Source organism: Bos indicus x Bos taurus, chromosome 1 (genome assembly GCF_003369695.1).
Source record: "Bos indicus x Bos taurus breed Angus x Brahman F1 hybrid chromosome 1, Bos_hybrid_MaternalHap_v2.0, whole genome shotgun sequence".
Classification (NCBI taxonomy): domain Eukaryota; kingdom Metazoa; phylum Chordata; class Mammalia; order Artiodactyla; family Bovidae; genus Bos; species Bos indicus x Bos taurus.
Window position 1 is genome coordinate 1,148,488 of NC_040076.1, and position 22,974 is coordinate 1,171,461.

General features: G+C 48.9%; 1 protein-coding gene across 2 annotated transcripts in view; it reads right to left on the bottom strand.

The window, feature by feature from the left end:
* Positions 1-5,811: 5,811 nt before the first annotated feature.
* Positions 5,812-22,974, bottom strand: part of MRPS6 (mitochondrial ribosomal protein S6) — a 65,788-nt gene continuing 48,625 nt past the window's right edge. The window contains exons 2-3 of one of the 2 annotated variants that reach the window (XM_027551406.1): positions 22,074-22,213; positions 5,812-6,390 (exon numbers count right to left, since the gene is read on the bottom strand). In XM_027551406.1, coding sequence (XP_027407207.1) covers positions 6,201-6,390; positions 22,074-22,213 — 330 coding nt within the window. In that variant the 3' untranslated portion in view covers positions 5,812-6,200. Of the gene's footprint in view, positions 6,391-22,073; positions 22,214-22,974 lie in introns of those variants that run through there. The other variant, XM_027550796.1, reaches the window with a different exon arrangement.

The following is a 22,974-nucleotide window of genomic DNA, read 5'->3' on the forward strand; positions in this document are numbered from 1 at the left end:
AGATGGGGGCGGCAGAGGATGAGATGGTTCGATAGCATCATTGACTCAGTGGATGTGAATCTAAGTAAACTCTGAGATAGTGAAGGAGAGAGGAGCTTGGTGGGCTGCAGTCCGTGGGGTCACAGAGAGTTGGACACGACTTAGTGACTGAACAACAACAACTATAAATTTAGGGGCTGATTTAGGTAGTTATGGGGCAACTCTCCCAAAACCAGACCTCACCACCACCCAGGGACTTCCTGGTCACACCATTGTCCTCCCATGTACTAATGGGATGCCTCACATTTGTGTTTGGGTCTAAGTCATGTGCCTTAAAGCTTTGTTCTCAGAGCCAAAAAGAATGCTGGCAATTCAAGTGCAGCCAATGGCCATGCTGGCCTCAGAGGCTCCCTTGGCTGTTTCCCTGTGGTCAAGTACAGCGCCTATTCTGTCTAGAATTAGAGCGACAGCCCCACCGAACCCCCTGGCAGGCTACGGGAACAACAGTCATCCTTACCCGAAGACGAAGAGTGTGCAAAGAAGAGGCCTCTGAGAAACTCTCCCCATCTCTGCATCCCACCAGTCAGCAGGTTCTTAAGTCGCTGACTGAACACCCCAAGCCCCAGCAGACTGGGCAGTGGGATCTGGGCCAGGGCCGGACAAACTTGGAAGGACTCTTCAAAAGCACCTCATGCAATGGAGGCTGAAAGAAGAAACAGTCCATGATCACACAGTCCATGCGGGTCTCTAAGCCCAAGTGCTATGCTCATTCCACTACTACGTTTGCGTTTTCTCCACAGTGACAAACAGTCTCGCAAACAGACCAGGACACCTGCTGCCACCGGCACCATGGCAGCCTGTTCCCAGGTCCACTCTGCTGCTGGAGGACACCCGGAAACCTTGCTCAGCCCTCTTGGTGCTTCTCCGTGAGGAACTGGTAGAATCATGTCTTTCTAACCAACGTGTGGACACCATGTGGGCTGGCCCATCGCGAGGCTCATTGCGTAAGAATATGCGCAGGACTCATTCTTGGCTCTTGGAAGTCGTCCCTTCAGTTCAAGAGACCCTTGGCAGCCATGAAAGGCCTCTCCACCAGCTGACGGCAACTCGGACCCTCCCTGAATCTGCAGGGTGTCCCGCACCCCACGCCTCTCTTGCCATCACACCACACCTGCCCGCTCCCAGGTGCTTCCAAAACACATTTTTGGCACCTCCCATCTCCACCACCCCTGCTCCATACGAGACGTCCCATGCCTGCTCAGAGGCCATCTTTGCTGGAAAACTACCCCACCCCCACTCCCTGGACTAAGGAATCCAGTTCTTTGTTCGTATAGCACTCAGTTTGCATCTCACATCAGGGCGGAATAATTTCCACCTTCCCCAATCCGTGACAGCCTCGAGGTTAGGGTCACGGCCCACTCATCTTTGTATCCTGCCCAGGGCAGCGCCTGCCCTGTGCATTGCCCATACACACACCCCTCGGGGAATGCGGAGAGGAAAAAGCTCTGTGGGAAATGACAGAGCAGTTTGGAAAAAAACAGGACAAAAGGAGGCCTGGTCTCCAGGGTACACACTAACTTTACTTCCGATGTTCTCAGGACTTCCCTTTGAAGACCTGAGATTAAAGCAGGTCCCAGGAGTCCCAGCTCCACTCTCCCTCCTACAGGGATGAAGCCAGGGGCCCTGGTCTGGTGGCGGGATGGGAAGGGCCCGGGGCAGAGGTCATTCAGAGCACAGTCTGGGCTGCAGACTGGCAGTGTCCACCTCTGGAAGGGTGTGGCGTGCCCAAAATGGACGTTCAAATGACCAGTCCCAACTCTTCCAGTAATCATCTCGGGGTGTGTGTGCACACACGCTTAGCTGCTCAGTTGTCTGATCCCATGGACTGCAGCCCACCAGGCTCCTCTGTCCATGGAATCTTTCAGGCAAGAATACTGAAGTGGGTTGCTATTTTCTTCTCCAGGGGATCTTTCCCATCCAGGTAATGAACCTGTGTCTCCTATATTGCAGGCAGAGTCTTAACCTGCTGAGCCTTTGGGTCACCTCGGAGGAGTCACTTATCTTAGCACTTGGGTGCCCCATCTGCAAAATGGGTATAATATGCGCCTTAGGGTGTTGAGGAGGGTAAAGGAATAATGCCCACACTGAGCTTTTGCTGAAGCTGTGTCTTGTGTCCCTCAGCTGTGTCAGGATGGATGGATCACTGCTCTTCTGGAGTAGCTCATGCTTCCAACACCTCTTATCATCAGCATTTCACCTTCATCAACACAAACCTGGTCTTTCAGCAAAAGGCTCGCTTGGGCTCAGTGGTTCTTCCTTGCGGACATTTCAGGGTACAGGACTTGATTGTCTCAAGCTCAGATGCTTGCCCAGTGCTTCCCTGACTCATGTCTCTGCGAAGCAGCTTCCAGGGCACACCTGGGACTAGCTTTCTGGCCTACAGTCTCCCTTTCATTCTCCACCTTCCTGAGCCCACCTCGTGCAAAGAAAACAAAAACAAAGAGCAGAGCTTCAGAAGTTCAATCCTGTTCAAAGTGGACCACGAAGAGGGTGACAAGTGTGAGAAAGAGGCCCCCAGAGGCAGCGCTCCCGAATTGTGGAGTCACCCCAAGGCCTGGCTTCTTTGGCTTCTGCAGTTCAGTTCAGATGGCAGACTCCTATCCCTTTGCATTTATTCTCGAGGGTGTCCCGTCAGCCTCCCAGATTTGGCCCGACTCCTCATCACACCCCCTCAGCTCACAGATCCAGGTGTCTGCAGGCGCTGCGCCCTCTGCCGGAACCACTACATCACGTGACTCGCTCCATATCCCGCGGGTCTCAGCGCCCCCCGCCCCCTCCCACCCACATCCTCTGCCCTTTCCCTTCGTGGCAGCGCCCACAGTTCTCTGCCTTCCGAACTATCAGTCCCCAGGACCGTCTTGTTCACTGCTCCATCCCCAGCACGCCGCAAGTCACCATCCACTGAAGGAGGCCGGCCACCCAAACATCGCCCCTGCCCACCACCCACCTGAGCAAGAGGACGCCCCCCAGCCCGGGGACGACCTGCACACGAGCCCTGCCGCAACGGGCAAGGGTCGCCCTCAGCGCTGAGAGTCCAGCTATGAATCAGCGCCTGGGGGGGCAGGGGGGCGGCGGCAGGGAAGGGACAGTGGCTTCATTCCGGAGCTTCCGAGGAGGGGAACTGGCACACACACGGCTGTCCTACTTAGCCAGCCTCCTTCCGAACACTTTCTAAACTGTGCCGTGAGATTCCGCACACCTGGTGACCTGGAATGCCCAACAGCATCCATCCATCTTCCTGGGGACCAGCAAGTGCAGGAAAAGGAAGTGGCAGTACCACCCCCAGGCCCCAAGGGTGGCTGCTTACCACCTGCGTGGCACGTGGCACACGCTCACCCCAGAGTGCCTTGTTTATAACCAGAGAGGACAGACAGCCTCCACGCTACCAGACGGAAAAGACGACATGGCGTCAGGGTCCCCAGCTCAAGATCTGGGCAGTCACTCGGAAGTTGCGGGGTCAAGGTCAAACCTCTTGGGAGTCTTGTTTCCTCATCCAGATAACAAGGGTACTGCTGCTCTATCAATGAGCTGAAGAGGCTAAATGAGGTACAGACTGTGTGTGTGCAGCATGGAGCACACACGTAACAAACATGCTCTAGGAAAAAGCAAGCTTGCACCTCGGTCATGAGCACCTGAGTGAATCTGCATCGAGACCCAGACCATTGGTAGAGAATCTGTGCTCCCTCCAGCCTTGGCTGAGCGCCTGCGCTCTCAGGAAATTCCGAATGAAACAGGAAGTAGCCCATTTTCCCAGATAATCTCTACTTTATCCCTTTTATTTCCAGTGTCCAATTCTTAATGACCCTCTTTACTGAACTATTGCTCTTCAAAGAGACTTTTTTTATAGCTTTTTATGCCTCTGAAGGAAGTGGAAGTTGGCTCTTTTAAGAGAAAGCCACGTGAGGAATTCGAGGATCCAGGGCAGCATCACGGAGGCAGGCAGCCCCAGGCGAGTTCAGAGCTGGGCGAGTCCAGAGCTGGGCAAGTCAGGAACCTGTTTGCTCATCTGTCAGTGCTTCAGCATCATCGTGGTTAGAAGAGGCAGAGGCCCAGTCCCCACCCTCTCCACTCCTACCAGGATCTGTCTGTAGAATCAGTACAACCGGAGATCTATCTTGGCAACTGACGCTTCTCCCAACAACCTAGGTGCAGAAGCTTTGGGTTGTGGGCAGACACCCTGTGCAGGGCCCTGCTCTGGGAAGATGGAAAGGCTGGGCAACTTCTTCCAAAGCACCAGCCGCTGGGAGGAGATACAGAGACTCTTCCATCTTCACCCATCCTCACTCGCCACGGAAGGTATCCCACTGCCAGGGAACCTGGGGCCTCGGCTTGCCAGGCCTGGGGCAGAGACCAAGGAAGTCAAGGTGTAAGTTGCTCACACATGTTCTACTCTTTGCGACCCCAGGGACTCTAATTGGCCAGGCCCCTCCATCCATGGGATTCTCCAGGCAAGAATACTGGAGTGGGTTGCCATTTCTTCTCCAGGGGATCCTTCCTGACCCAGGGATTGAACCCGGTCTCCTGCATTGAAGTGAATTTTTTGCCGTCTGAGCCACCAGGGACGTACGTGCAACTTGGTGAAGGAGAATTCTCAGACTGGGCTGTAAATTCAGGCTCACAGAACAGATTCTCTGGGACTGACCAGACATGAAACCTCAGTTGGTCTCCTGATCGGTTTTCTAGTAGGTTGAGAGAAGAAGGGCTTGAGGCAAATTAGAGCACGCCTGCTGTGTTCTCGTCTGTCATTTGCCTCCCTGCCAATGTAGTCAGCCGAGAAGTCAGAATGCTGGATGCTGACTTCATTTGCTTCTCAGCTTTGCTTTCTCTGGCTTGGTATTATTTATTCCTTTATGTAAGTTCTACTAAAGCTAACCACACAGAATATACAGGACACCCAGGTAAATCTGAATGTCAAACAGACACAAATAGACAATGCATCATTTTTTTTTGGTATAAGTGTATTACCATGTAATATTGGGGGCATACTTAATGTGAAAGCTGACTTGTCATTTAGCTGAAATTCACATTCAATTGGCCATCCTGCATTTTTATTTGCTAAGTAAATTAATTCAATCAATTTCAAGCAAAGACTGGTTGCTTCTAAGTCTCAAAGTATAACATTTCAAAAACCCAACTTCTCCTCTGCCAACATAAAGAAACTCTTCAAGCTCGTGTTTTTATTTTCAGGATGTTTTTTGTTTTTTTTTTTAAAAAGGTCTATAAGTATCAAATAAAAACAACAACAACAAAAAAGATGCATCTTCTAATAAGTGCCCAGACTTAAGAGTTCAGCGTGCCGCCGGCCACAGGCACTGGCACCAGCTAGCACTTCAGGCATCTCCAACTCAACTGCAATCAGCCTCCAGGCCATCAGGGTGGCGGGGAAAAGCGACGGGGTGTAGAATTCAGAGGTGACGACTTCCCCAAAGAGGCCTGTGGGGCTGAGGGGTGGGGAGCGGGCAGTGCTAGTGGCAGAGGAACGACAGGACGCAGGGCCACCGCCAACTGCCACCTGGCATGCGCCCCTTCCCCAAGAGTAGCACCCGCCACAAGGATGAGCAGAGGAGCAGGCACTGCCCAGGGGTCAAGGAGCAGACGCACCCCACCTGCCCGCGCCCCGGCTTCTCCCAGGCTTGAACCTGGGCTCCTCCCAACACTACCAGCAGTCTGGGCGGACTGGAGCTGTGTCTGAGGCCTCAGCTGGTGCACAGTGCCATGGAGGGCCAAGAGGCCAAGGGTCTTTAAAAAAATCACACACTTTCACTCAGATCGAAAGTGACACGTATAATACAGTGGTCTTAAAATTTTATTTTGCATGGGTGTATACAGTGTGAATAATGACCATGCAATCCAAAGTAGTTTTTATGAGCTTTGCTCTTCAAACTGGGGTTAGTGTTGCTGTTGGGCAGGAAGTCCTCACTGACAAATTATACTCATGAAGTGAAAGCAAGGAGGACGTGCTGGTGCCAAAGATTACCAAGTGGCCCTAAGGAAGTCAGCCCCCAGTTCTCACAGCAAAGAGGACCAAGAGCTAAAAGTACCTCTGGAAAATCCAACAGCGCCAACAGCACCCTCAGATATAAAGATTAAGCCTGTACATTATCTATCCGTGGCGCTCACAAGTGAGAGAATTAAACAGGAGGCTAAAGTGTGGTGCCTTCTCACTTCCTCTTCTTGGTGGAATACAGCTTTTCTTCAAGTGGCACCGGGACGATCCCTTCACATTCTTTCACTTCCTGGGTCAGAGGGTGTTTTACAACATTTGGTCTAATCACGTCAATGTCTCTAGACAAGTGCTCCATTATGCTTGCAACAGTTGTTGTTGGTGCATAAAAGTCCACCAAGAAGTACCTGCAATAAAATAAACATGTGTGAACGGCTGCATTCGGAAATACAGCGATTTCACAATCTTGGTCAATGTTTTCATTTTATGTCTCCCCACATAAAGACATCAACTACCCACAAATACCCATCTTTGTCACAAAAGAAACTGCCAGCGGACCGGTTAAACACAAGTGCAGCAGCATGCCCAACCTCCCTTTCCCATTCACTCTACTGAATTTTCCAAACCATGAGTTGACACTTTTTGTGAAAACACCTACAAGTCTTCTAATTTTCCAAAGAATTTTACAAGTGACTTGATGCACCTATGAGAACCATGAGCCATATTCACAAACCATGAGCCATATTCACAAACAAGGAGAATGATTAAGAGAGGCCTAAGACTCATCTATGGAGAAGGAAATGACAACCCACTCCAGTACTCTTGCCTGGAGAATCCCATGGACGGAGGAGCCTGGTGGGCTACAGTCCATGGGGTCGCTAAGACTTCCCTGGTGGCTCAGATGGTAAAGCGTCTGTCTACAATGCGGGAGACCCAGGTTCAATCCCTGGGTCTCATGGACCCAGGCTACAGTCCATGGAGTCGCAAAGAGTCGGACACGACTGAGCGACTTCATTTACTCACTTAGGACCCATCTAGGCCATTCGGTACCTTCAGGAACTGACAAGGAACAAAAAGAGAATAACTTGAATCTTGTGGTGAGAGAAAAGAATTTAACATTCATCTACTCAGACCAGACTAACACAGATAAGGATCTCTTACAGCTCACTGGTCTTAAAAGATCAATAACTTTATCAGTGGTTGTCTGTACACGGATACAAAGGAAGAAGCGCCTCTATTCCCTGCCCACCCCACCCCTCAGTTCTAAAAATTTAAGCCTCCCTTGTGCTGTTTAGTTTGGACCACAGTGCTGTTAAACGGACAGTTTTCAGGGTGGTATTTCAGAATTCTTCAGTGTTCCAGCTGGCTAAGATGACCTCTGACATCACTTACTTGGTTCCGGCCACACTCTCCTCCCAGGCATATTCCTATCCAAGGTCTCTGCAGACGCTGTGCCTCTGCCGGAAATGCTCTTCGCCCAGGTCCACACGGCCCATCCCTCACCTTCACCACATCTCGGTCCAAGAGTCACCTTGTCAGAGAGGCCTGCTGCCCCACCCACCTGGCCTTGGTTGCTCTCCCCTCCCTTTCTGAACGCTGTGGTTCTGTTACCCCCACCCGCACCTGATCACCACCGACAGTGTGTTTGTTTACAGTCGGCCTCACTGCACTAAAACAGAATGGCCCTAGGAAGGAGGGCTTTGTCACTACACCCCCAGCACCCTGAACACAGGCTAACACACGTCAGATCCACAGTAAATACCTCACCGTGATGTGTTAGCCTGAAGGGTGGAATTCTCACAGAAAGCAGGAAAGACCAAACTGAAAATGAACAAACTCAGCAAGGAAGAAAGTTATTAGACAAACTATGGCATTTTGTGTAATTCTACACAAACTCAGCGTTCAAAACTCGTAAGGAAACTTCCTAACCTCACGTGTGACCATTCACAAGCTTAGTGGGAAAGTCAATCAAGTAAAAATAATTAAAAGTTAAAGGACAGAAAAACATATCATGCAAAAACACTAATCAAAAGAAAGTTCAAGTAGCTACAGTAATATCAGACCAAGGAGACCAGTGAACAACAACAAAAAATTACCAGGGGAAAAAGCAGACAATACAGAAAGATGGGTGCCCCAAGAAGACACAACAATCCTCCATGTGTACGTAGAGGTAACAGTTTCAACATACAGTAAATAACAACTAACAGAAATGAAGAAAAGAGACAAGTCCACAACTAGAGCTGAAAACTTCTAACATGCCTCTCAGTGACTGACACATCTAGTACACAGAACATCAGCAAGGATACAGAACAAGCGAACACCACTCAACCAACTGGATCTGATATTCATTGAACCCTCCACCCAACAACAGCAAGATATTACACATACTTGTTCTCAGGGTGTATAAAACATTTACTAAGGATGACCATATTCTGGGCCATAAAATGAGTCTCAGTAAATCTAAAGGGACTTGAGTCATGCAGATCTTGAGAAAAATCCCCCAAACACGTAGAAACTAAACATGCATCTAAACAACCTATGGGTCAGAGAAGAAATCAAAAGGAAAATTACAAAGGACTCTTGACTGAATGAAAATAAAACAACACATGAAAATTTGGAGAATGCCACTAAAGTAGTGCTTAGCAATAAATTTACAGCACTAAACATGTAGGTAAGACAAGAATAAAGATCTCAAATTAATGATTTCAGCTTCCACCTTGAGAAAATGGGAAAAGAAGAGCAAATTAAATACAAAGTAAGACCAAAGAAGAAAATAAAAATCAGAGCAGAAACCTCTGAAACACAAAAGAGAATATCAGTGAAACCAAACACTAGCTCACTGAGAAGACTGATAGAAGTGATACAACTCCAATCAGATTGATTAGGAAAAAGAGTTAAGATACAGATCACTGATATTTGGGAATAAGAAAGGTGAAATGACTACAAAGTTTACAGATACTGAAAGGATGATAAGTGAATATCATAAAAAATATTTTACAATAAACTTGATGACCTAGCTGAAATTTCTTGAAAAAATACTATCAAAACTCACTCAAGAAGGAACAGATGACCTGACCAGCCCTGTATCTATCAAAGAAATTAAATTTGTAATTTAAAATCTTCCCATAAAGATTACAGGCACAAACAGTTTCACTGGTGAGCTCTACCAAATATTTAAGAAAAAAATATCAATTCTGACACAAACTGATCTGGGAAGTAGGAAAACACTTTTGAACTTGTCCTAAGAAGTCAGCATTACCCTGGAATCAAGATCAGACAAAGACACTTTTTTAAAAAGAAAAGAAAAACAGACCAGTGTCCCTCATAAACATAAATGAAAAAATTCTAAATAAACCTCTAGCAAATTGACTACTATAATAAATAAAAAGAACAATATATCCTGACCAAGTAGGATTTAGTTCAAGAAGGCAAGATTGGCTTAAACATCTGAACATGAATGAAATCAATCATATTAACAAGCTAAAAAAGCCATGTGATCACTCCAATAGATGCAAAAAGGCAAAACCCCATATCCATTCCTGATAAAACCCTCAGCACACTACAGAAAGATGGAATCTTCTATGACCTTATATAGAGCATCTGTGGAAAACCCCACATCCAACATCATACTAACTGGTCAAAGTCTAGGTGCCTTCCCCCTAAGAAAGGGAACAAGCAAGAATGTCTATTCTCACTGCTTCCATCCAACATTTTACTGAAGTGCAAAAGAGTAAAAGGCATCTAGATCAATACGGAAAAAGGAAAACCATCTTTTTGCAGATGTCATAATTATGTGTACAGAAAAATCTGAAGCTTATAAAAAAGATATCAAAACTCTAGTTTAGCAAGATACAAGATCAATAAACAAAAATCAACTGTATTTCTATATACTAGCAACAAATAACCAGACCTTGAAATTATAAATGAAATATTTAGCAATAAATCTGACAAAAGATATGCAAGACTTCTACACTGAAATTACAGAACACTGCTGAAAGAAGTTAAAGAAAATCTACATAAATGGAGAGGTATACTTTGCTCATAGGTAGAAGATTCATTTTATTTAGATGTCTATTCTCCCAAACTGATCTAAAGAGCCAAAAATATCCCAGTCAAAATCCTAAGACTTTTTGTTAGAAATTTACAATTGATTCTTAAGTTCATAAGGAAATCCAAAAGACCAAGAACAGCCAACACAACTTTGATAAAGAATAAAGTTGAAGGACTAACATTACCTGATTTCAAGACTTACTATGAAGTTATGGTAATCAAGGCAGTAAGGTATCTGCATGAAGATAAGACAAACAGATCAACAGAAAAGAGTTCGGAATAGATCCATACACGTAAGTATGCTGATTCGTGACAAAGGTGCCAAGGCAACTCAAAAAATAAAGGACAGACCCTTTCAACAAAAGGTACAGGAACAATTTGATATCCACAGGCCAAAAAATGAACTCTTTGATCCATACTTGTACCATATACAAAAATTAACTCAAAATAGAATACAGATCTAAACATAAAACATAACATTATAGAACTAGAAGAGAACCTGAGACAAAATCCTTGTGACCCTGGATTAAGCAAAGATTCTTTAGAGAAGACACCAAAAGCACAATTTCCATAAAAGAAAAATCTGATATTTTAGGCCTCGTCAAAATTAAAAACTGCTCTTTGAAAGAGACTCTTTAAGATAATAGAAAGATAAGCCATACACTGGGACTTGCATGATAGAGGGCTTATTTCTAGAATATTAAAACCTCTCCAAGTTTAATTTAAAACTATTTCTAAAACTATTCTAAAAAAATGCACCAACAATTTGAAGAGGCATTTCGCTGAAGATATACAATGGCAAAGAAGTGTATGAAAAGATGCTTAACACCACTACTCATCAGAGAAATACAAACTAAAACTACAAAGAGTTACCTATGAGAATGGCCCAATGGACAAACCACAAAGAATGACCTATTAGAATGACCACAGCAAGTGCTGGTGAGCATGCAGAGGAATGGGCACGTTCATACACTGCCAGTGGGAATGCAAAATGATATGACCAACTTCGGAAAACAGCTTGGCATTCTCTTAAAAAATAAAACATATACCTGCCATTATGATCCGGAGAAGGCAATGGAACCCCACTCCAGAACTCTCGGCTGGAAAATCCCATGGATGGAGGAGCCTGGTGGGCTGCAGTCCATGGGGTCGCTAAGAGTTGGACACAACTGAAGCGACTTAGCAGTAGCAGCAGCAGCCATTATGATCAAGCCACTCCATTCCGAGATTTACATTCCTAGATACACCCAAAGAACAACTCGTATATTGATGTTTATAGCAGCTTAACTTTTAACAAGCCCAAACTAGAAATAACACAAATATTCATTAACATGTAAACTGATAAGCAAACTGTGGTATATCCATAAAATGGCATACTACTCAGCAATAAAAAGGAATAAACTGTTCATAAATACCAGTGATGAATCTCATAATAATTTTGCACAGTAAAAAAAACTACATCTTAATTGTGGAGGTTTCGTGGGTTTACATGTTTATGTGCAGTTCGCTGTGTGCCATTTCTACCTCTATAAGGCTGCTGAGTTTTAAACAGTATGCAGAAGTTGAATGAGCAAGATTTGGTGAATGACTTGACGCAGAGTGGTGGGAGTAATCACAGCTGATGAAGATACCAAAGGTTTTTCAAGAAATGAAATATTAATAAAGACACCAATTCCTCCACTACCTGGGCAAACTTCTTGAAGCACTGCGTTGCACATTTGCTCAATGAGGAGACCACCATTTGGGCTTCCTCTGAACGTTACACACCAACCTGGCCACACTTTCCAAGGTTTAGCTCTACTTGTTTATTTCTACTCCACATAGCAGGCAATAGTACTGCAATCACCCAACTGAAGAACTGCTCGTTTGTTCAATGGCTGATTACTGATTACTTATCTTGGTAAGGCTCTGAATTAGAGCCTAAGAAATAAGTGCGGAAAAGTTAGTCGCTCAGTCATATCCAACTCTCTGCGACCCCATGGACTGGAGCCCACCAGGCTCCTCTGTCCATGGGATTCCCCAGGCAAGAATACTGGAGTAGGGTGCCATTTCCTTCTCCAGGGGATCTTCCTGACCCAGGGATCGAACCTGCATCTCTTGCATTGCAGGTGGATCCTTTACCATCTGAGCCACCAGGGTAGCCCAAAGTAAGTGTGCTAAGTCACTTCAGTCGTATCCGACTCTGTGCGACCCTATAGACGGCAGCCCACCAGGCTCCCCTGTCCCTGGGATTCTCCAGGCAAGAACACTGGAGTGGGCTGCCATTTCCTTCTCCAATGCATGAAAGTGAAAAGTGAAAGTGAAGTCGCTCAGTCGTGTCCGACTCTAGCGACCCCATGGACTGCAGCCCACCAGGCTCCTTGGGATTTTCCAGGCAAGAGTACTGGAGTGGGTTGCCATTGCCTTCTCCAAAAGTAAGTGTAATCGACCTTAAATTACCTTCTCCTTGTCCACCCCCAGCACAGTACCCACTCCTCCAACCCCCAAATAATTATGCCACCTGGTGGCCAGGGCTGGGAACTCACTCACTCAGCATGGCCTCCAGCATCTCTCTTCCTTTGTAATCCATTCGTTCTTTTATCCTGTAGTCATCAGAATGCCATGGACAAGCTGTGACCTCACCCTCTGCCTGTCAATATCCCACTGTGCTTAATCCTACAGCAGGGAGTTTTACTTTAAATATATACGCATGCTCTCTGAGCTCCCTTTTGCTCAGGGTCCCCTAGAAGTGTCCTCTTTTTGCTTTGCTCCACTTAAAGCCCTGATGGCCTGATAAGTGCACTGTGAACTGCCATCTCCTATATGGGGTAATCTATGGAGGCAGATGCTTATGAGCAAGGGACTGACAGGCTCTGGGTACACAGCAACCCCGGCAGCTACCACAACCAGCTCCCAAGTGTCCCAAGTCCCCTCCCTCCAGAAAAGTACACAGAGGTCTCTTGCACTAGTGAGTTAAGCCTACCCTTCCTTATGGTCAAGTCATTCAAATACCATATCTGGGGTTCGGAAGTATTGTTTTCTTCCGTTTTCCATTCTACTAGGCGTTTCTGTGGGCTCGCCTCCAAGTCTCAACAGTTTCTGAGAGACAGTGTGTTTACGACAGCCAGCAACCAGGCCAGCCGCCACCAGTCACTTCTCATGCAGGCTTCCTGGGCAGGGCTCCCCGTCCACCGGCACTCGTCAGATAATGCCGAGAAATAACCCCAGCCTTCGGATGCCACTTTGTGATAAGGGGAAAGAAGATCCCCAAGGATGGAAACCAGAGGCCAGATGGATCAGACACCTCTCATTTCAGAAACAGAAAGGAAAACGTCTCAGGTAGAACTTTCTTTTGAACAGCTCCTGAAGAAGAGGGAGGAAGTGGATGCTTCACTCCACATGGCAACTCAGGGAGTGCGAGCAACGGAAGCGTGCGGGTGCTGGCTGGGGCCCACGAGCCTCTCCCCAGCAACAACCAGCGCTCCAGCCTCTCTCAACACGGTTTCCTACGCCATACCCTCCTTTGAATTTCACACCGATTAAGTCATTCGTTCAAGGTCACTCAGCTTACTAAGTGGCCACTGCCAGAATTCTAACAGCCACCAAGAGCTCTGGAACCTGAGGGTTAAAGAATCAGAGAACGGAAGGGCTGGAGGGGACCACGGAGACAATGCAGTCCAACCCCTGCCACTGCTTTCGAGAGAGCTGAGCTGCACTGAGTCACAGGGTGAGAGGCAAGCTCCAGACCCCCATGGCTCCCTCTCAGTCCAAACTACAGCAACCAGCCTTTTGGAGGGTTCTCAAGGATAAAGAAAAAGCCCAGGAAAAAGGCCTGGAGAGCCTAAGCTTGGCTTTGTGTGGCAGGGGGGAGGCTCTATGACTTCCAAACCCCCCCAGCCTTCACCTTCTTTTTACCTATTCTGTCTTCCCTCTCCCAGTCACACGCGCCCAGCAATCAACTCCAGACAAAAGCACTGGCCAAGATGCAAATGGGCTTGTGCCCACAACCACAGCTGTGACACTCATTTCACGCTTATCACCCTGCTGATCTACGCCCGGGGCCCATGTGGGCAAAGACAGCTTCCACTCCCATGCTCCTTATTACATCATGGAAATTTCCACCAAAAGGAAACACCACCACCACAGGGAAGGGGAGGCGTGGCTCACAGATGGGCAGGTCTTGCTGCAGTCAACACTCCTGGGCCAGAGCTGAACCTCTGATCTCCTCCATCTCCCCCCCGACCCCACCCCCTGGGAACCAAACTGCCGCTCCCCACCACAAGGGAACCAAGCCAGGGTCCAGAACAATCTCTGTCTGCCTTAGCGGTCCAAGCTCATAAATCAACAGTCCACCGTGGCTTCTCCACACAGGGGTGCCCTGACCAGTTCTGCCAGGACATACTCTTTTTCTCACTGACTTGTCTCAGGCAAACTTAACCTGTCAGTGACCATCGATGATGGGCAAAGCTCAGCAGACTAAAAAGATGAGGCACTCGTGGCCTTGACCTGAGTCCGACTGGGCACAGAAGTCACAGGACCGCTGTGCTGGCGGAGACCCAGTCTTCCACAACCCGTGCATGTCTTCCTGTCCTGCCGAAGGCTGTGGAAGGGACATGGCGGTCATGGACACCGACTCCTGGCTGCTGGGGTTTCTAACCACAGGGGACCTGAGGAATGACCATGGGACTTTCTATACGTGAGGACGTGAGGCTCAGCAACAGCCTACACAGGGTTGTAGGCCTGGGAAGCTTCTGATGCCTGCAAGGATCCTTCTCCCGTGAAAGCACAGGTCCAGGACAGACCAGATGGGAGTGTGGCTGACAAAATGACCTCAGCACGCCCTCCCACTGAAATCCGCCATGGAGAGGCCATTCTGAAATTCAGATGAGAGGCTGTTCTCATTGTTGTTCAGTCATATCCATCTCTTTGTGACCCCATGGACTGCAGCATGCCAGGCTTCCCTGTCCTTCACCATCTCCCAGAGTTTGCTCAAACTCATGGCCATTGAATTGACGATGCCATCCAACCATCTCATCCTCTGTCAGCCTCTTCTGCCCTAATCTTTCCCAGCATCAGAGTCTTTTCCAATGAGTTGGGGTGTTTGCATCAAGTGGCCAAAGTATTGGAGCTTCAGCTTCAGGGCTGTTCTAAGGAAGGCGCCAAAAGAGGGGCTCCATGTCTCCAGAGGAATCTCTGCCCCTCCTTTACCCACAAGATTATCCACGTGGGCTGCCTGCCCTAAACCAGCTAGGCAGGGTCAGAACGCAGACCCCCAATGTCACATCACATGATGACTCTTTCGTCACCTCCATCCTCACGATAAGCTCCTCGCTCAAGGAAGTTCAGAATTATGACTGTAACTGCCTGGCCTCGACGGGCCCCAAAGCTGACATTTCAATAAGGGGGAAAAAAAGAAATCAAGTTCTCCAAATAGCTAGTTCTCCCTTCTCCCCATTTACTCCAATCAGTGATGAAATCAATAAAATGAATGGATCACTTTGGAAAAATCCAGTGTAGTAATCTGAAGTCTAATCATAGTGTATACTCCCAGGATCTTCAACCATGCTTTCGGTGGCACCAGGGAAGTGGTTCTGTGTACCAGGTAGGCACGATAAGTACTGCCCTTGCCTTCAACACAAAACCCGGTGGTGCTGGCACTTCGAGGTGTGTTTTCCCCATGTGTGGTTCTAATGATAGGATCACTTTATCCGCAAGACAGACACAAGCTTCATCCCAGCATCTCGCCTTTTCACAGAAAAGCACTAGGGTTTTATGCGGCACCAGCTCTGCAGAAGTAGAGCCAGGAGATGACTGATACCAGGCAGGGAGAGAAAGGGGCTTCCCTGGTGGCTCAGACAACAGAGAATCTGTCTGAAATGCAGGAGACCTGGGTTCGATCTCTGGGTTGGGAAGATCCCCTGGAGAAGGGAATGGCCACCCACTCCAGGATTCTGGCCTGGAGACTCCCATGGACAGAGGAGCCTGGTGGGCTAGAGTCTATGGGGTCGCAAAGAGTCAGATACGAGTGAATGACTAACACTTTCACTTTCAAGGAGAGAAAAGGCAAAAAACGGTCCAGTACAAGAGTGCATTTCTCATCACAGAGTCCCACGCTCCAAAGCTGGAGAAACGGGGGAGCCGTCTCGTGGGCAGAACTGCCCACGTGGTCTTGAAGGTGATAATTCACCCTCCTGTGTATTTCTGAAGACACTCACTACAAAGCTCTCCACTACGAAACCCCACAGAGACCAGAGAAGACCCCATCAACACGGGCTTCCCCAGGACGGGCTGAGCCCAGCGCCACCAGGACGCTCCAGCCCAGCCCGGTTTCTCGAGGGAGCCAGCAGCACCGAGCATCCTTTCGGCTTCTCCTCTCTATGTGATGAGCCCGGGGACCACTCAGTCGCCTCCTGACACAAGGCTCAGCTGGCTGCCAGCCCCCGGCCCACCCAAGGGGCGGAGGGAAGAAACGTGCCTTCCTGCCATGCTCCTGTATGGAAAGGGTGTATTTGGTTTTCATTTCACTTTTGTCTTCACCCTGCATTTACAAGTTTTCCATAAAAAGTGCCTGCTTGAGTGTGAGTTACGTTCTTTGTCTGTCTCTCTCAGACACAGCCACACACGCGCTCACGGCCTCCCCTTCCCCCGCGGCAGACGAGTGGAAATTTCCAGTGAAGCGCGCAGCCGCTCACAGGCAGTGGGGTGGGCGAGGGGGCGGGGGGAGGAGAGGGCTCTGCAGCCTAGCCGTGCAGCGTCATCAAGCCTTTCTGAAGAGAAGAAACAGACCCAAGTGAACGCCACTGCCTAGACTGCACGGGTTAAACCTTGCCAGATTCAGGCTTCCCTGAGGCAGTGGACTGTTGGCCCTCAAACCACCCTCTGCGTGGAAAAGCCCCCGTTTCTTTTGATATCTACTGGGTCTCGTACATTTGAAAAACCACTAAACCTGCTGCAGAACGCTTACACATCTTGAAGACACTGCCACCGAAAAAGAGAGCGAGACCAGAACAGTCCTGCCTTGAGACCCCGTCATGAAGCACCTACATGCAAGAACGGGGTCAGGATGGTGGCCTGGGCCTGACGCTGGCAGCAAAGCGCAAGAACAGGGAAACGTTAGCGAACAGGAAAACTACAGGGGAGAATCAATCTCGAGAGAGAGAGGGTGCCAGTGCTCCTGGAGGACTCTGCAGACACATTTGGGGAGCGAGTCAGTAAAATTCCACTGATTCACCACAGAGCCAGTTATTTTTATCGTTCTGCTTACCCGTAAATAGAAGGGCATCTTATATGTAGGCCAGAAGATCTCTGCTGTAAGCACCTACTCACCTTTTACAGCAGATGAGAACAGAGAAAGAAGGGACAAAACAGGCCAGGAAAACCCCCTTCACTACTTAAGCATTCATAGACACACATGTTCTGGAGTCAGCCCAGTGGCACTGCAGGACAATCAGACGCGGTAGAAAACAGTCAAAGCCAGCCGGGGCATTGGGGAGAGGGGGGTTCTTTTACACACGAGCTGAGGCCCGATGCTGCCATACGGACCAGGGTTTCTTCTAAGGTTCCCTCTCCCGCATGAGGAATCGCTCTGAGTCTCAGTCCAGCCCCATCTAGTGGAAAGAGAGCCCTAAGCCAGGCTGTGTGGCCCGGGAGGAAGACGCTGTGAGGCTGCAGGCGGAGGGTGACGGACGCATGCTACGCCTCGGTGCGGTGCCTGCCCCTTCTGAACAAGGGTCTAAACGAGCAAGTACTCCCGTGGCTCCCTTCTGAGCATGTCACGCTGGACCCTTGTAGACACCAAGGAACACGGGGAAGAATTTTCCATAACACCAAACTTGCATTTCCCACAAAGTCAACATGGGTACAAAGGTGAGCGTGTAAAGGCACAAAGCAAAGAGAATCTGCGCCACCCTCCTCCCACCCCGCCCCGCCTCCGAGACCCAGGCAAAGCCTAGCTGGGACTAAATCCCAGGCCTTCTCGGACCTTCCTCACCCAGCTCCCTAACCACGCTCCCTTCAGAGGTTTCCAGACACTGCCTGGTGAAACAGGGCTGGGGGGCTGGTGACTGAGGCTGGAAGCGGCCATCTAGAGAGCTGGCCCAGGAGACCCAAACTCCCCAACCATCCCAACCCGGCCCCAACAGTGACAGGGTGTCTGGTCAACGGCCTCCCAGTTCCTAATTTCACATCACCGGGGGACAAAAGTGATGCGTCCAACTCTACGGACCCTCAGAGATGATGAGATTAAAAGTAAGTTCCTATGGATCAGCCTAGGGAACTTAACCATCCAATTGTTCCAGTGAGAAAACAGGTCCCCAGTTATAAACAATAAACACAAATTCCTGGAATGTAACCTGCTCCCTAAGTCAGGACTAAGTTAGTATTTGGAATACAACGATTACATGTTTGGGGGCATAATAGCTGGTAATAGACTTGCTATAATAATAAACACCGGGTACCACCTCCTCCTTTTGGAAAACTCCCGAAATCACCTAGAGAAGCCCTACCTCTCCCACCTAAGCACTCTCTCCTTCTTTCAGGCCTATTTGGCATGTGTGCAGCAAGGGTGCGAATCTGGGGGAAGGAGGTGAGGGTGGCAGGTGATCACTCAACATGAGGCAAGTAACTGGAAGAGGGACGGCTGGCAGGCAGCCTGGCCGGGGGGACCCTTCCACACCGAGCCCCTGCCCCGACGCACCCTTGGCTGGTGCCCAGGTTAGCAATAGGCAGGCAAGTCCTCAATTCAACTGAAAGCTCCCTGAGATGAAACCATGACGATCACAAGAACCATCCTGAGACCTAGGAAGACCACTAGGATGTATCGCTTCTTCCCATAAAATGTAAAGGCAACAAGCCATAAGACCCACAGCACCACAACACAACATGGATTCTTGGGGGCATCAGGGCTCACTTGTCAACCAGCCAAAACCTGGCTCTCACACATCAACTTCAGGATTCAAATCAGCACGTGCATGCTCAGTCATGTCTGACTCTGTGACCCTATGGACTGTAGCCCGCTAGGCTCCTCTGTCCATGCGATTTCCCAAGCAAGAATGCTGGAGTGGGTTGCCATGTCTTCCTCCTGGAGATCTTTCCAACCCAGGGATCAAACCTGTGTCTCCTGCATCTCCTGCATTGGCAGGCAGATTGCCTACCACTGCGCCACAGGGCCCCAGGAAAATTACAGATCCATTTCACAGCCTCCAGGGCTGTTTGGAAAGAAAAACTTCTGACGCTGATAAACGTGTAACGAACAAGTCTGCTCTGTCTCTTCTCAACCACGTCCTAAAAGCAAGCCTTGACTGTACCTAACACACCCTGGCACACAGTCTGCCAAGCACACGTCTGTAACACCTCCTCTGGCTATGCCAGTGCACAGAAAGAACTCTCCAAGTGAACACCATGCCCACTACAAGTGTCGCTGGGGTCAAGAACTGTGGAGCACAGCAGACCGAAATGAAGCTCCCCACTACAGACATCTGGCACATCGCTCAATTCTAAATCTCCGACCCGGGGACTCCAGACTACACGAGCCCCCCCATCTCATTACCAAGAGCCACTGTGAAGAGTATCAGCGAGTGTTACAAAAACAAAAGAAACGTGGTCAAGTAAAACTGACAAACGGAGACATCTTACGAAGGGGACTCTTGCCATTTATACACTAAGGTATGTTGTCAACCTCCAGGAGGATTAGATCATGCAAGGTTTCCCATCTTTTTTTAAACAAACCAACCAACCTAGTGACATGTGGAATCTTAGTTCCCCGACCAGGGATCAAACCCTTGCCCCTTGCACTAGAGGCACAGAGTCTTAACCACTGGACCAGCAGGGAAGTCCCCGCCCCCCCCCCCCCACCCCTTTTCTTTAAGGCTTCCCACATCTGACTGATCACACACAGCCTCCATTTTTTGGTGGAGTGTATCTGTATCACTAGAGTTTCAGAGACCACACTTTGGAAAATATTACCTCAGACAATTAAACCCCACATACTGCTTTATCCTCAGCAAAGCAAGCTTAAAAAACATGACCCGCCCCGCCCTCCCCAGACTGGTGCTGGGCAACGCCTTTCTGTGGAGACGTGAAACAGATACGGCCTGATACACGTCAAGGATGCTACTTCTCCTTTCCTAAGGAGTTTGAAAGTAAAAACAAACAAACACCCTCAACCCCCACCCCAGAAATAAAGTTCTTAACTGTAAATGACCACAGAGTCCTCGAGGGGCACAGGCACCTTGACAGGAACCCGGGATGTGGAGCCAGTGTTGTCAGCAGCTCTGGCTTAATTTCAGGTGAGCTCTTTTCAGAGCTGAATTTATTCTACCCTTGAAGGAGACAGAGAACCACCCTACCCCAGCACGGCACACAGAGGCCGGGAAACAGTGAGTCAGTGCCGTGGCTCTCAGAGCGTGTTCCGCAGCACCCTGAGAAACGCAAATTCTAGGGTGCTGGCTGCACCAGCCCTCAACAAGGTCAGAATCCTCTACGTGGAAAGGGGTTTGTGCTGTGCTTAGCTGCTCAGTCTTGTTAAGACTCTTTGCAACCCCATGGACTCTAGCCCGCCAGGCTTCTCTGTCCATGGGGACTCTGCAGGCAAGAATACTGGAGTGGGTTGCCATGCCCTCCTCAACAAGGTCAGAATCCTCTACATAGAAAGGAATCAGAGGAAAGCATTCCTACTGTACATTCCTGCAAGTAAATAAGGAGGAAACTGGCTTCTCTCCCTGTTCAGTACCTCTCACCACAGAACCTCGCTACTAAGTCTTGGCCAAGTTTTATCGGCTTCTCTTAAAAAAAAAAGTGGCGGGGGGGGGGGGGGGTGGGTGGGCGGTTGGCAAAAGGATTCATAGCCTGGCTATTAAGACCAAACTCCTTTTTGGTTAAGCTAAAAAGAAAAATTCAGACACACAATCTCCATCGCTCACTGCTGTTATGATGGTGGAGAGGAATCAGCCACCATGCATTTCTGTTGCCTAGCAACGCCTCAGGCACGCTCTTCAGAGGTGTTCTGAACACTAGCACAGAACAAGGGGAAGCAATCAAAAGATGGCACGTGCCATCCGCGCCACATCTCGGCTGAAGGTTTACAGGCAAGGAAGAACACCCGGGGTGAGATGAGACTCCGCCTGGGCCATCACACGCATCGCACCTGCACAAGGCCACGTGCCCCACGTGACTAAGGGCAGTGTCATATGACACGCAGTGTGTCCCACAGAGCATGTCCTTCGAGGTCATCTCGTTCCACCCCTGTGGCAGCATGGACGGGAGAACGACCACCTGAGTTCCTTCCAGAGAAGCTGAGTAGCCTGGTTTAGGCCACACAGCTGGGAGAGCCAGAATCAGGTCTAGTCCTGGGCTTTCCCAGCAAAGCTAAAAACTGATTCCCATGTCTCCATCAACCCACTTCTAGGAAACACAACAATGTAAGATTCCTCCTCCAAACAGAAACCAGGGGCACAACTTTAGAGATGCGTCAAACCAACCCAACAAACTGACCTCAGAGCATTTCTCCAAGACAGTTACTGCTACAAAATCGAACCCTTGACATGTTTGAGGAACTTGCTATATACTATATGGAAAAAAAAAAAAACCATTACAAAATATTGTGATTAAAATTGGTTGGAGTAGGTAAAACCATTCTTTTGGGGATTTTAAGCTCTAGTTATATACATTGGTATTAAGAAGCGCATCTTGCTTCTTATCTGCAATCTTCGTAATTACAAAGGAAGCACTGAGTAGGTGGACAGCATGTTGCTCAATGAGGTGTTTTAAAGGCAAAAGTTAAAGAACTATCAAGGGAAGACAGTGCTTACGCTGACAACAAAGGGTTCCCACAATCAGAAGCTCATGAACGTCTTTTCCCTGGCACGGCCCCTTTTGGGGCTCTGGTTAGTTCACTGTGGGTGAACATGCATGCACCCCATTTGCAACAGAACATGCTGGGGTACACAACCTGCACGCCGCCTGGCACAGTGGGGTGGGCCTGTGAGCACCTCGTCACCTCTGAGACGAGCTCCACAGTGCTCCTGAGGCGTCAGGCACGGTCTATGACCCGCGGAGGACTTACCCTCCCCTGGTGTGCCGCTGACTGTGGGCCGACATCTTATAGGGAAGCGTGCGCTCGCCCAGGTTCTCCAGGCTCCTCACCACCGCCCCTCTGTCCATCAGGGCTTCCAGCGTCCGCTTCAAGGCCGCAGCAGTCTCAGGCTGGGTTTTGTTTTGGTTTTTAAAAAGAAGAAGAAGAAGAAAAAAACACATGAGAATCAGTGTAAGAAGCAGAATGATTGAAGTCTGGTCAGTTCCGATCATAACAGCTCTATTGGAAGGGATCTTTGGGTAAAGTCAACAGAAAGTATTTCTGGCTAATTTAAAGTTTGTTTTTTTTTTTTTTTAAAAAAGAGAGAGAGAGAGAGAAAGATACATTATTGTAAGGATACAAATAGCTCACAGATACGGAGGAAAATCTGGAGAGGCAGGCCTCGGAGAGTTCAGGGACCACAGCAGCTCCAGGGGTCTGGGAGGCAGGGACTAACCAGTGGCTTCTTCAGAGCACCTTGGCCAGGGTGAGTCAGCACCAGTCACTGCCAGTCCTTGCAGCCCAGGACTCAATATTCAAACTCCGGGGAAAGGGCATCCTCTCGGCAGGACGCTTGGACCGGCTGTCCCACCAGAACCATAGACAGCCAGTGGGGAAAGGGGCTGTCTCCCAAAGAAAAAGTAAGAGACTGTAAACCAAAACGGGGAAAGGATGAGAAAGACCCAATCTCTGCCCGCATGGAGCTTACAATCTAATGAAGACATGAACACCAAAAACCCACGTTAAGAAGACCAGAGGGCAGGAGGCAGGGAGTTACACGGGGGCCAAAGAGCTCGTGAAAAGAGAAGACACACTCGGCTGGGAGAAGGGCTCCACTGAGGAAGGAGGTCTGGACAGGAGCCCTGAGAAATGGCCACGGGGGACGCAGGAG